This window comes from Pleurodeles waltl, chromosome 6 (assembly GCF_031143425.1).
Source record: "Pleurodeles waltl isolate 20211129_DDA chromosome 6, aPleWal1.hap1.20221129, whole genome shotgun sequence".
NCBI lineage: Eukaryota > Metazoa > Chordata > Amphibia > Caudata > Salamandridae > Pleurodeles > Pleurodeles waltl.
The window spans coordinates 446,930,028-446,944,752 of NC_090445.1; the positions used below are offsets into that span (position 1 = coordinate 446,930,028).

The 14,725-nt window shown below is 47.3% G+C and overlaps 1 protein-coding gene across 1 annotated transcript in view; it reads left to right on the top strand.

Moving 5' to 3' along the window:
- The window catches only part of CDK18 (cyclin dependent kinase 18), a 495,791-nt gene that overhangs the window by 343,035 nt on the left and 138,031 nt on the right, over positions 1 to 14,725 (top strand). The window contains exons 8-11 of the mRNA XM_069238555.1: positions 588 to 650; positions 2,343 to 2,466; positions 2,558 to 2,678; positions 3,627 to 3,724. Of these exons, the coding sequence (XP_069094656.1) occupies positions 588 to 650; positions 2,343 to 2,466; positions 2,558 to 2,678; positions 3,627 to 3,724 (406 nt within the window). The remainder of the gene's footprint in view (positions 1 to 587; positions 651 to 2,342; positions 2,467 to 2,557; positions 2,679 to 3,626; positions 3,725 to 14,725) is intronic.

Below are 14,725 nucleotides of genomic sequence, written 5' to 3' on the forward strand. Positions count from 1 at the left end.
ATTGACCTAGTAACTGACCACCAGGGTCTAAATGGCCCGCTAGTCTTGCTTCTAACAGTTGTCCTCCTGCTTGATCCATGGTGGATTTCACATTATCTTTGAAGCCAATGACTTTTACTCTATTAGGGTGATGATGATGAGAGTCTGGAAATATTCCCTACTTATATTTTGGTAACTACTGTGAATAACATCACATTACAGGTAGATGCTGTTAATGAAAAATTATGATACTACAAGGAAATATAATAGAATTGTCAAGGGAAAAGTAGCCATTTACTTTTCAACTGCGTTGTGAATAGATATTCAAAGAGTATGAAAAATGATGGTCGGAGTGGATGAAAATTGATTGTTAAAGAAAAAGTAAATATCTGTTATCAAGCCCAATGTAGTTATAAACATAGACTTTTTTACTATTCTAGGCACAATTATAACACTGTAGCTATGTGTATGGTGCTCAGAAACTCACTTAAGTTACGTTAGCACTATATAAAACCTCTTTAAATGATTTAAAATAAACAGGAGTTAAGATGCCATGTGCCTGTGAGTCTTTTTCGGCATGGTCACAGCCACTTTCTTTCTCCTTCAAGGACAACGACTTGAAGCAGTACCTGGATAGCTGCGGCAATCTGATGTGTATGCACAACGTGAAGGTGAGCGGCCTGACGCAGGATGCGGGGGCGGGCTTGAGGATCCACGTTAGAACGTGAGCAGCTCCTCATGTGCGAGAGTAGGCGATGGATGGAAGGTAGACGTGGCCATGAAGTAGTTTAAGGTAATATAGTAGAACCACAGATGTCATCTTGAAGGTATTTAGGGGCAGATGTAGCAAGCATTTTGCATGGTGCAAACTGCGAAAATCGCAGTTTGCGCCATGCAAATTGCCGATTGCGATGCTCATTCACAATTTGCGATTCGGTACCGACTCGCAAATTATGAATGCGACTCGCAAATAGGAAGGGGTGTCCCCTTCCTATTTGCGATTCGCATCGCTATTCTAAATTGCTTTGTGACCGCGAATGCGGTCGCAAAGCAATTCGCAGTTACCACCAGTGTCACACTGGTGGTAACCCATTTGTGAATGTTGCCAAAAAGGGGTTTTCAGAGCAGGCAGTGGTCCAATGGACCATTGCCTGCTCTGAAAAACCGAAACCAAATGGTTTTGTTATTTTTTTATTTTGCAACTCGTTTTCCTTTAAGGAAAACGGGCTGCAAAATAAATTTAAAAAACTGCTTTATTTAAAAAGCAGTCACAGACATGGAGGTCTGCTGTCTTCAGCAGGCCACCATCCCTGTGAGTGCAGGGACTCGCTATGGGGTCGCAAAATGCAACCCACCTCATTAATATTAATGAGGTGGGTCTTTGCAACCCCATAGCGACTCTGAGACGGTGTCTGAGACACCGTTCTGCATCCGATTTTGCGAATCGGAAATTGCGAGTCGCACCGACTCGCAATTTCCGATTCGCAAAATCGGAAAATGCTACATCTGGCCCTTAGTGCTTTATAGACGGGCACAGTGCGGTGTCATTAGAGCAGCACATCCTCATCACTTGTCTGGGATATGGGTCATTGCCAATACAGGGAGGTGCTTTTGTCCCGTCTAAAGAATTCCTTACTCTCTATGTCTACATGAAATTGATCCTGATACTGATGGGAGGGGTCTGGGTTTCGACACAGAGTGCTGATCAGTTCTCTGCATAATGACGTACAAGAGTGTGTCTGAGGGCCTTGCGCCTATTAGATAACAAGAGATAATTAAGCTGATGGTGTACTTAAAGATGGCCACCCGTCATTTTATATTGTTGCAGGACTACCTTTGACCCAGACCACTTCATTGTCTCATGCAGTCAACTCTGGGAGGGAGTATATTCCTAGTACATAATGGTCTAAATATTGCCTGACATAAGTATTGCATCCAAAATACGGTTTACAAAAATATCACACCACTGGAGTTAACATTAGAAAATCTATCCCTAAAGGGACATGTTTGTAAACAATATTTTGGGACATAATTTTTATGTGAGACGATAATTTTGTCAGCAATACTCTGACATACATCTGTGGGAGGAACTTCGCTTATTGTGTTACTATTCATGGGTAACGAAGACTAGTGAACTGAAGTTGACAAAATCAGATGGGTAAAGTTAAGTTGGATTTTCTAGGGGTTTATAGCTAGAAGGGCTAAAAGTGATAAGCAGGGCAATTGTCTCAGTATTGCTGTGGTTGCATGTTTGGCTACTTAGGTATCTGGTATGGTCAATAATGGCAGGGCCCTGAGCATCAATGCCACATTATTTTTGTGACTCAAGTCTAGAACTTGCTTGATCTCCTCCTGTTGTCTAGATCTTCATGTTCCAGCTTCTGCGTGGCCTTGCATACTGCCACAGGCAGAAGATCCTCCACCGTGACCTCAAACCACAAAACCTACTTATTAACGAGAAGGGAGAGCTGAAGCTAGCAGACTTTGGTGAGTTTGCAGAATAGCAGACACTCCCTGGCGGAAACCCCATCCCATAGTGCCATATGGTTAGAATACTTCTTTCTATTTCTCTCTTTAGGTTTAGCTCGTGCCAAGTCTGTGCCGACAAAGACCTACTCCAACGAGGTGGTGACGCTCTGGTATCGACCCCCGGATGTCCTACTTGGCTCCACTGAGTACTCCACACAGATCGATATGTGGTGAGTCAAAAAGGAGGAATACAATTTCTATTTTGTTAGGACCATGGTTAATGTAGAGGATAGGGATGCAGAGTTCTTAGATGAGGAGTATTGAGGTAATATAGTTTATGGGTGGAGTTGAGAGGGTTCTGGGGTACACAGGCAGCATATATTTTAGTTCAAGAACAAAGATGTAAGAGCTCTGATGTTCAGAGAGATGTGATACAGAGCCTTGAGATGGCACTTGTCACCTTCACTTGAAGAGGCGAAAGGTGACGGGGTGAAAATGCAAAAGCTCTACAGTGCAAAATTCGAAGGCATAAACTTCCAGGGTACAGGCAATGTTGTTCGGCGCCATCCAGTACGGAGAAGTGAGCTCTCAGCTACAGAGGAGTGAAGAGGTCAGAGCTCAGTCCTTGATTGCAGAGAGCACAATAACAAAGGGATGAAAGCGGCAGATATCAGAATGCAGAGGGTTGAGGTTTGCAGATCTTTGTTCAGAGAGGGAATTGGTAGCAGGGCTTTGAGGTAAACATGGGTAACAATGTCAAAGATCTGTGGTGGAAAGGGAAAAGACACGAGGCACAGAGCTCTAAGATAAAGGTTTGTTAGTTCTGAAGTACAAAGATGTTATGAGTTGAGCTAGAGGGTAAATAACGGTGAGGTGTAACGTGATAAGTGCTAAAGCTTTAGGGTGTTTGAGCCCTGAGATGCAAAGAGTTGCAGTGGCAGCTCTCTGGGTGCTACAGGAACTCGTGTTCTGAGGCAGCAACACTTGAAGTGGTGTCGGTTCCCTGTGGTAAAAAGAGGTGCAAGTGACAGAGCTCAAGTTGTGCAGGTGGTGAACCAATGGAGAAGAGAAGGGCCCGGGCTTTGGGATCTGAAGAAAGGGGGGGAAGCGTTGACACACGGTGGTGATGCTGCAAGCGGCTCTGACTGTGTCCTGACTTGAGCTGCCTCTCATTGTAGGGGGGTCGGCTGCATCCTGTATGAAATGGCTACTGGCAGACCCATGTTTCCAGGCTCCACTGTGAAGGAAGAGCTGCACATCATCTTCAGACTCCTTGGTGAGTGCCTCTCTCTGCCCAAGGGGTGGAGCTTCATGATTGCTAACTAGGTTAACTCAGTGAATATGATGTGCATGACTGCTGACTAAAAACCAGAGAGTACACCCTTTCCACTCACGGTGAATACCCTTTCTAGCACATGGTGAATCTGAATCCGCAATGTCCTTTCCAACCTCTCCCGGTAGAATGTCCTGTGGGAATGCTGACTTGTAATTAGGTCTCCCAGTTTTCAATTTTTACTGATTGTTACAGATAAATGCAGACAGAAAAGAATCTATTTTTCTGTCTATATTTATTTTTAAATATGGAAAAATACAAAAAAATAGGTTTTCCTCTGCAGAATTCCCACTACTGTCATTCATACATGTCAGGTCAGTAGCTGTGCATACAGAAAGGTAGCAGCGTTAAACAAGGAAGAAATATTTCCTACTAATAACTGCAGCAGGGCAGCTGTTTAATCTGTTCTACAGTGCAAATGATTTTAGATGAATGTATAGGATTGTAAATGGCTCAAACGCACTAGACGTTCAAACATGTGTTAACATTTGTTGGTTTAATAGAAGTGGGAATATATCCACTGCAGTTTCATTTTTACACTAAAATAAAATATATATGGATAAATATAGATAAATGAGCAGAAAATAAATATGAGTCCGTACAAATGAAAATGTAAAAAATATACATACCATAAAACCTGGAGCCCTAATTGTACTGCACATGTCAGATTAGTTAGTTCTTTTCTGTCCTCCAGGTCTCGCTGTAAAACTTAATATTTTATTTATGGTTGTCTAATGTAGGCAAACTACACAAAATTGGATCAAGAGTGCAGTACTGGGCTGATGTATGAGAACACCTGGCAAGGTCAAGCACGCGTTGACTGACAGCATTGTGAAATAGACTGCTTGTAATAGGAACGTTTGTTAGGCGATTACACGGGGAATACTACGCTTGGAATCCATACATAATTAGAGCAAGACATCTAAGTATGCAGTCGGAATGATGGTTTTGAACAAACAGAGAATCAAGTTCGGCTCGATCCAGCATAAATACACAGATAGCAAAGAAATGGTAGCATATTGGTGAAGAAGGAGTAGTTGGTGAGCAACAGAAACATCGGAGGGCCCAGTATTGTATGCTAAAGTGTAGGCGACTAGCAGAGGAAGAGCTAAGGTTTGGCTGGCAGAATACCAAAATAGTACAATCAGTTAAATATGGTCGGGGCCACTAGAATTATGCGATTGCGCAGCTGCAGCTTTTCTACCATAATTATGGATTTGCGGCATTGACCACATAATCCATCAACTGCTGCATAAACTAGAGATGTTAACAAAACCATGTTGGGGCATATTTACAAGAAAGTGACGCATCGGTCCCGATGCGCCACTTTTCTTGCGTCGCCCCAGCCCCACCTAACGACACCATGGTTGTACTGTATTTACAATACGGCACACCATGTTGGTTGTTAGCACAATAGCATCAAAATATTTGACGTTACTGTTGTGCTTTGCTGCACTAGCATACAAAATTCTGACACTACTGCAGCAAAGCACAGAGAGGCCCATTGATTAAAATGAGTGCATAATTTTAACGCCTGCTCTGAGCAGGCATTGAAAATGCTGGAAAAAATGACGCAGTGAAATGTGAATTTCACTACCCCATTTTTTCAGGCCACCCTGCATCGGAACACACACCCCTGCATACATTCTAAATGACACAGGCATAATATGGTGCAAGAGTTTGCAAGGGGACGCAATGTAAGCATTTCACCATTTTGTAAATACGGTGTGGGGGGAAAAGCCACCCGGCTGCGCAAGGTGGCGCTAGGGGCTTGTAAATATGACCCTTTGTTTCGAGCTCAAATGGATCGAAAGTTATTGAAAGTGTGGCGACACATGCTTGCGTGCATTGAAAGTCCCTTTGCAAATGTTAACTGGTTATCGTTGAGTTGCTTATTCCCATATTTCTTTGTTAAACTGGTACTAACGCGGTGAAATATGTGCCCAGACAGTATTACCATATACAAAAATTACAAAATATTAAGGTAATACCCTAAAAAAATGTGCCACATTATGTTGCATAATGTGCCTTTTCTTGACGCATAATTTAGTCAACCTTGTCACATAATCAGGGGCGAGGGAGTTTGTGATAAATAGTTGGGCACAGGGACTTTTAGTCAGGTATGGTGAGGTGTCTGTTGGATTTCATCAGCAATTTTTCACGCAAACAAAATGCACACATACTTTCTCCCTCACTCTGTTTGGGAATACTTAAAAAATGATGGTTATTTCACAAAATAATGTGCTTTCTTCCAGTTAGATCCTCTACCAATCTGCATTCCTCTTCCTTTATGCTGCCCCTAAACCCCTTGTGTGCGCCATTCTTGTCACATAATGTATTTCAACATTATGTGCCAGCGTGATTGCTGGGAAATCTGAAGTTCAAACCCCTCCTCCTCCCAATCTTACTGACCAAGCTACGCCCCTGCACATAATTCCAGTTACTTAGCATGCTGGAGGAAGATCTTTGAAGTGTGTCCTTTTTCCTGAAATGAGGAATGATGAGTGATCTTCTGTCTGTGCAGTGGAGGGGGGGAGATCCTACAGAGAAGGAAAGTTTCGGTGAGGTATTTAGGGGTTTAGAAGTTAAGGATTTTAAAAGTGAGGCAGGAATTTCTCATTGTGCTTCATTTGGTAGCTATCCAAGTACGCAAGTGCAGTGGTAATGCGTTCCATTTTCTTCAGGAATCTAGCCGTAGCATGAAGTACTGCTCAGAAAGGGGCTTGTTTATTTTGTGGTAGACTAAAAAGAAGGGAGAGCCGTAGTTGAGGTGAGAGATTACCTTAGCCTCAGCCTCCACTGCCAGCTTTAAATGCTGGAAGGGAGAGAATGTGCTTGAACTTCTCATGTTTGTGCAGGTGGATCCTTGATGACCTACCCATAGTTTACATGTTAATTCTAAGGTTTTTGATTATAGTTCAGTAGGAAACCCTGGGATTTAGCAGAAGTGGCCTGCTTTTGGTAATACTGCCATTATTAGAGATTCAGGCCGAAGAGGGCCAGTAGCTGGGTCAGGTCTGGCTGTTACAAGAAATTCAATCATCAGTCAGCGCATTGCATTTGAAGTACTTTTGTTTCATGAATTTGTGAATGCTCAAAAGTGAGGATTTAAATTTAGAGATAAAATTAGGTGTGGGGCCAGGTTTAGATAGGCCCCACTGTCATCTGCGCATTGGCTAAAGGAGACTAGAGGCTGCAACGCCCTTTCTCGTTCATGTTCTACTTTTCCCTATCAGAGAGCATGGCAGACCTGCTTGTGGTGTTGGGGGCCCTAGGCCCTCATGCTACTAATAAAGGTGACGCAGACACAGTGTTTATGTTCATATAACTGGCCGCTTTTATTGGCAGGGTCACCTGGCTGGTGACGCCTGTGATGGACGGGTTTGGGGTGAGTGTGGAAGCCAGCCCTCAGCAGAGTGCCTGGCGGAAACACTAGAATGAGTCCAGCCGGACTCTACATCCCTCCCAAACTTTATTTCAAAGAAACAACCAAGTCCAACCTGTGGGAGAGAAACATAAACAATAAAATAAACATTGAAGTGTTCATTACGAGTTTGGTGGTCTTATCAGAAGTACCACGACTGCCATATTATGAGTCACAAACTAAAGACCGCTCAAAAACACCCACAAATCCGAGATCACTGGCCTGACCGAGGGCGGGAGAGAGGCAGTTCCACCACCAGCACCGCCAAACCGGCAATATCCTGGCCTCCATATTACGACCCACAAATGAGCACAGCGGTCTATGCACAGTGGCAATCCATTGGCAGTCTGAACCGCTGCAATCGAAAACCCAACCCTGTCAGACCACAGCACCTTATTGGACAGTGCCAATACCCCCCAACTGACACACATACACATACCACACACAACTGATCACTACACTATAAAACACCCCCCCACACCCCTCCACAATCCTTTGCAACCAGAAAAATTGACACAGAGAGTGAAGAGCACACAAACGGAGGACGCAGCACTTGGATAGCAAAGGCACCATGACACTGTACACGAATCACACACCACACACCTGCACCTGCTACATAATACACACGTCGCAACTGCACACAAACACCTCATGCTACCAGCACACATGACTAAACACCCCCACTTCACCAACCACCACACACCGCACCCTTGCACACACCACACACCACCATCCACAGCATATCCACTATAGCACGTCAAAAGCACCCACGCTTCACAGATGATGGTCGATGAAATTGACAGGATAGAGCCACAGCTGTTGGGAGCACAGGTCCGGCAAACACCCATTGTCAGGAAGATGGAGTTATGGCAGAGTATCGTCGGCAGGGTAAATTAAATGGGCAACCATCCACGCACAGCGGAGGATATCAGAAAGAGGTGGAATGACCTTGGGGGGAAGATGCGTTCCATGGCAGCACAACATCACATTGCCATCAATAACACTGGTGGTGGGCCCCCACTACCTCCACCCGAGTTCACATCATGGGAGGAGAAGGTCTTGGCCATATTGCACCCAGAAGGCTTAATGGGAATACCTGGAGGACTGGACTCGGGTAAATGACCAACACTCCCCTGGCACCAACGACTCCTGTACAGCACGCATTCCCACCACCCTATCACCCGCCAATGTGCCCCAGTGTGCACCTCTCCCCCCCTTAACCCAATGCCCTCCTTCCATGCCGCACCACCCCACTTACACCACAAAGCCCATCCCAGTGCATGGATATCTACCACTGTCGCAAGCACTAGAACTCCAACAATACATCACTCCCTACCCTTGTATATCTGCCATTCCCACTCCACATTTGAACACCTGCACGTAAAACTAGGCACAGAGTACATCCTACAACACTACACTGAACATCAGCTGTGACATTCCTGCAGGCAAGCCCACTGTAACTGAAATGATCCTGAGGCAAGTAAATGCAGCACTGATGGGACTTGTGCAGTAGGAGGGATGGCATAGGGGTTGCGGATGACAGACAACAGATCTAGCTCCAATATGGTACACATTTCCCGGATGGTCTGACGGTTCAGACAATAGGTCACGGTTATGTGGTGCTCCTCCATTGTAGCAAGCTCGACTAGGAGCTGGCACACCAGTGGACGTCTCATTTGCAACATTGCACGGTATCGAGGAATGGGAGAGGGGAAAGGCACAAGTTAATATTAACAGTTCACATGCCAACTGGCTCAATACTTGATGCACAGTATAGTACAGTGGGGAGAATGCTAATATATACATATACCAGATGCCATCCCCGACATCAGTTCAAAGGCCCGGCAAACTGGTTGCGGCACATGACATATGTGTAACTTCCATGTATCAACTGCCTTGTCTCCCAGGTTATCACCTTCATTTCAACTTCACACTTACAGCTATGATAAATGCATCTATGAGGCAGCATTGAACTGCACATGACCTGTCATAGTCATAACTACATCTACCTACACTGTCCATATATGTCACATGTGTGCACCCATGTTTGATGTGCAAACATTCTTAACCAACACACTCATCTTCATTAATCATCCATGACGCACTTAAAATTCACTTTCAATACACTAACTACATGTAAAATGTCAGCTGCCTGTCCTGTATGCACAGGACAGATGGAAGTGAGCTCATTCCATCGACGTTAGATATCATGGTGGGAAGCCATCGCAACCCCCACGCAGCTCCACATTGGATAACATTGTTGTCTATGGGAGACTGGGGCCAATGATGATCACCGCCGATGGTGTTTTATGCGGCAGCCGTGACTGCCATTTTCTGCTGCCTATCTCACTTGACTCCTGGCACTCGTGCATGCAAGACCTCCACTGCTTGAGCTGCTGTGTTCTGTCTCTTGGAGCCATAAAGCCACGTCCTGCAGGAGAGAGGGCCCCTGCCTTCACACCTGAAGAACTGGACAAGCTGGTCGATGAGGTCCCACCCCTGTATGGACGGTTGTTTGGGGCACCAGAGCAGCAGGTAAATCCAATGTAACTGTCCTGTCAAAATGTGTTACTTGTGAGGTTGGAAGGCTATGTGACGGCACGCATGAATTGGATGTCTGCTTGTAGCACAGGAGTGAGGGTGTTTGTGCCGTTGACAAACGTATGCGTGTGTATGAGAAATGTTTGATGTGTGAAGATCAATGCTGTTGCTGTGATGCCACTCTACATGACTCTCTCTTCTATCTGTGTGTCCCCTGCAGGTCAGCATCCATCAACAGAAAGGGATCTGGCATGCCATTGACAAGCAAGTGCGGACCCTGGGGTTCCATAGCCGACCTGAGATGCTGGGCCCGGAAGACCGCAGTGGCCCAGCTGGGGACGGCCTCCAAACGAGGGTGGGGTGCCTGTCAGACCCTGACCCCCTAATGGCCCGCATTATGGCAGTGGCCTATCCTGAGATGGATGGGCGTTTGAGGGCAGCACAGCAGCCACAAGGGGGTGAGTAAAGACGTAGATCTCTTTATTATTTGGCCTTGTGTGGGTTATGCATGAATAGCAGTTGGTAGGTGAGGTGTATCCCATTGGTAGCTACACATCGACTATAGGTGTTATTGGTCATGTCTGGTTCTATCTAGTTTTTAGTGCCAATAACATGATGACAGTGACATTTGATGTGACTATCCCCATGTCTGGTTGACACTCGACACACTCTATATGTGAGTGTAGTGCTGTTCCCTCCACCAGCCTCAGTGAAACTCTCCACACATCCATCCAAAGCACACAGTCAGACCAGTATTCATCCACGACAACAGACACGGTTCGCAAGGACAAACACAGGCACCACAATACCCACCGCCGGCATCCACACAGTCAACATACACATGCAGGCACAACAACATTCACACCCTACACTGACTCCCCCACCACCTCCTCCTTCACAGACATTTTACCACTCACACCTGCAATCAGCACATCAACAGTCCCGGATCCAGCCACAAGTAACCTCGGACCCACCGTCACCACGACAGCAGACCCGCATACATCCACCCCATTCACCACAGGTGCACTCACCATGACTACCGACACCCCCACATGCAGCACATCCATCTTACCTGCAGGCACCACCCCAACAGACACTCACACATCCACCTTGGCTTCTCCCTGCATCTCCTCCCCCCTCCTCCCAAAACACCTAAACGCCTACACTCACCCATCCAACACACACCCAGCACACACATGACTTCCACCCAGGCACCTGCACTCAAGGCACATCCAATGGCACACCTCACAACCATTTCCTCTCCCTCCACTCCCAAACACTTTTCCCACAACCAGAATTGTGTCCCTAAAAAATTATTCCTCCAAGAGTCTGCCCTTTTCCCTCCCACTGAATCAGGCCATACTTTCCCCAAGCCCCCTGTTTCCCTCCATAAGCCCGGTCCTTCTACCTTCCTGTCCTCTAAAGCCCCTCCATGTACTGCCCCTCCTCCTGCAACATCTGAGCCCCCCCAAACCCAAGGTCACCCCTCCCAAGTCAAAGTCCAGAGCCCCTCTCCAAAAACAGAAACTCAAACCCACCCCAAGCCAAAACCCCAACTTAAGGACCCACCGACCAATCCTAAGTCCCCACCCTCGCCACCCTCCTGTCACCCATCAGGTGCCTGTGTGCCCCATTGATGCTCCTGTGGAGGCCACTTTGCAGTCAGGAGTCAAGTTGGAGCCTTTACCCCTGACCAGTGTTCCTGGGACACTACTAGAATTTAGACTGGCCAGTAGGCCTGTGTTGTAAATAATTGATTCATTCTTTTATATATTTTTATGATTTTGAATACATCTGCACCACAGCAGCTTTTGTGTCAACGTAAACAAACTTGTCTTGCCTTTCCTTTCACATGTATGTGTTGTCATTGTGTGACTCGGTGGTGTTGTGTTTGTATGTTTTGTAGGGGACAGTGGTGTGCGTGCGGTGTGCTGTGTGTATGGCATGTGTATGTTGGCTGTGGTGTGTAATGTTTGTGTGTGTGTATGTAGGTGTGTTTGTGTGTGTGTGTTGGTACGGGTGTTTGTTTACGTGTGTGTGTGTGGCCATCAGTATCCTTGCCGTCTGTGTGTGTTGTATGTGGGTGTGTAATAATGACCTTCCCTCCAGTGTGTGCTAGGCGGGTGTACTTATGGATTTCTTCATCGCTGTCGCTGGTTCTGGAGTTGTATGGCCAGCAGGAAAATTCAGAAGACTTCAAGTTCGAGTTCCATGGCAGCTGAGGACGTGTCTGTCTTCCTGAAGGTGAGGTTTCCCTTTTATACTCTTTGTTTCCACCAGGGTTTTGGTGGTGCTGCAACCGCGCCAGAAATCTTGGTGCTGTGCAACCTCACAATACGTTCGGCGGGTACATGCTCCCCGCCAACCCAGAGATGCCTTCTGCCGTCTGCAGCGGTCCGTCTGCACTGGCGGTGTATTGGCTGTGTTCCGATGGGTATGCCGCCATGGTCATAATATAGTGGTCTGGCTTGGCGATCTGGTGACTGCCAAACTCATAATGAGGGCCTGAGTCTCTCAAGGTGGTCCACCAGACATGCTGCATGAAACATGTACAGCTGGGGCACTTGGTATCATGGCAGGCCTCCGTCATATAACCAGACTGCTCTGGACATAAATGGCAGTGTAGATGAAGTCTAAATACAACAGTCGCCTGTCCACAACACTACAGTTCACTTGGGGACTGTTGGTTCTGTTCCGCCTGGGCTCGCTGTGTTGTAGTCTATTTACACATTTTTATGCGGGTGCAGCAGGAGCAGCGGCGATTCCACTTCAAAGATCTCTGGGAAGGCACTCAGGCACCAGGAATAGCACACCTCCATAGACTGAGGATGACCTGGATGAAAAGGCATCATCCTTTAAGACCTTGGTTTGTCATAACGTCCGCTGGTAGAGCAGCTTCAGGCTTCCCTCTCGTGCTAGAACTCCATCGTACAGGAGTCTCCTCGAGGCCCTTTGGCAGGCTGCCATGGGACTGTGTGGACTGCACCGGGCCGATCGCAGGCCAAGCAGAGGCATCACTGAGGTACTCCCAACAGGACCACATCCAAGTCGTTCTTGGAGCCACAAGGGTAGTTGTCACAGGGTTTACGTGCTCTGTCCATCAGGCTCAGGTGCTCTAGCCTTTGTGCAATAACTTTTGGGTGACCAATCTACGTCCGTGACCTCAGTGCTTCCCGGTGCCTGTCGTGGAGCTGCCTCAGACACATCTCTCTAAGCGGGATTCCTCTCTCAGTGGAATTCCTTTGAGGCTCTTGCCCCTGGATTGCCACGGGGCCGCATGGGATGTGCAGGCCATTGGTAGGCTGGGCCAAGGAGGTCACTGCGCAACTCCAAAAAGGGCCACATCCAAGCCTTGTGCAACCCCAAGGGTGGATGCCCCTAATGATCGGGTATGCTCTCGTAAGCAGGTGTCCGGTTCACAGAGGCTCACGGCAGGTTTATGGGTGGTCCACCTCCCACAGTGCCAGGGATGCCTTGTCAACTTCTGGTCGTGTTGCTGACTTTGACTCCTCTCTGGTGGTGCTGTGTTGCTTAGGTAGTTTGGGTGATGCACCTGGTAAGAATGATGATCTTACCCTCTGTTTGTTCAGATCAACAGGTGGCGGTGTTGTTCTTGGAGAAGGGATGACTTGAGGGATTTTGCGGCCACATGCGTTTCTTGCACGACGTGTGCAGTTGGCAGCAGGGATGCCATTAATGTCAAGCAGCCGGTGACAGGTGGCAGGACAGTTTCGCTGGGGCCTGGACGTGGTTCACGCATGCTGGTGGCTTACAGTTGGTCCTTGTAAGGAAATGCCTCCTTGGCATGGTTGCCCCCTGACTTTTTGCCTTTGCTGATGCTATGTTTACAATTGAAAGTGTGCTGAGGCCTGCTAACCAGGCCCCAGCACCAGTGTTCTTTCCCTAACCTGTACTTTTGTATCCACAATTGGCAGACCCTGGCATCCAGATAAGTCCCTTGTAACTGGTACTTCTAGTACCAAGGGCCCTGATGCCAAGGAAGGTCTCTAAGGGCTGCAGCATGTCTTATGCCACCCTGGAGACCTCTCACTCAGCACAGACACACTGCTTGCCAGCTTGTGTGTGCTAGTGAGGACAAAACGAGTAAGTCGACATGGCACTCCCCTCAGGGTGCCATGCCAGCCTCTCACTGCCTATGCAGTATAGGTAAGACACCCCTCTAGCAGGCCTTACAGCCCTAAGGCAGGGTGCACTATACCATAGGTGAGGGTACCAGTGCATGAGCATGGTACCCCTACAGTGTCTAAACAAGACCTTAGACATTGTAAGTGCAGGGTAGCCATAAGAGTATATGGTCTGGGAGTCTGTCAAACACGAACTCCACAGCACCATAATGGCTACACTGAAAGCTGGGAAGTTTGGTATCAAACTTCTCAGCACAATAAATGCACACTGATGCCAGTGTACATTTTATTGTAAAATACACCCCAGAGGGCACCTTAGAGGTGCCCCCTGAAACTTAACCGACTATCTGTGTAGGCTGACTAGTTTTAGCAGCCTGCCACAAACCGAGACATGTTGCTGGCCCCATGGGGAGAGTGCCTTTGTCACTCTGAGGCCAGTAACAAAGCCTGCACTGGGTGGAGATGCTAACACCTCTCCCAGGCAGGAATTGTCACACCTGGCGGTGAGCCTCAAAGGCTCACCTCCTTTGTGCCAACCCAGCAGGACACTCCAGCTAGTGGAGTTGCCCGCCCCCTCCGGCCAGGCCCCACTTTTGGCGGCAAGGCCGGAGAAAATAATGAGAAAAACAAGGAGGAGTCACTGGCCAGTCAGGACAGCCCCTAAGGTGTCCTGAGCTGAAGTGACTCTAACTTTTAGAAATCCTCCATCTTGCAGATGGAGGATTCCCCCAATAGGGTTAGGATTGTGACCCCCTCCCCTTGGGAGGAGGCACAAAGAGGGTGTACCCACCCTCAGGGCTAGTAGCCATTGGCTACTAACCCCCCAGACCTAAA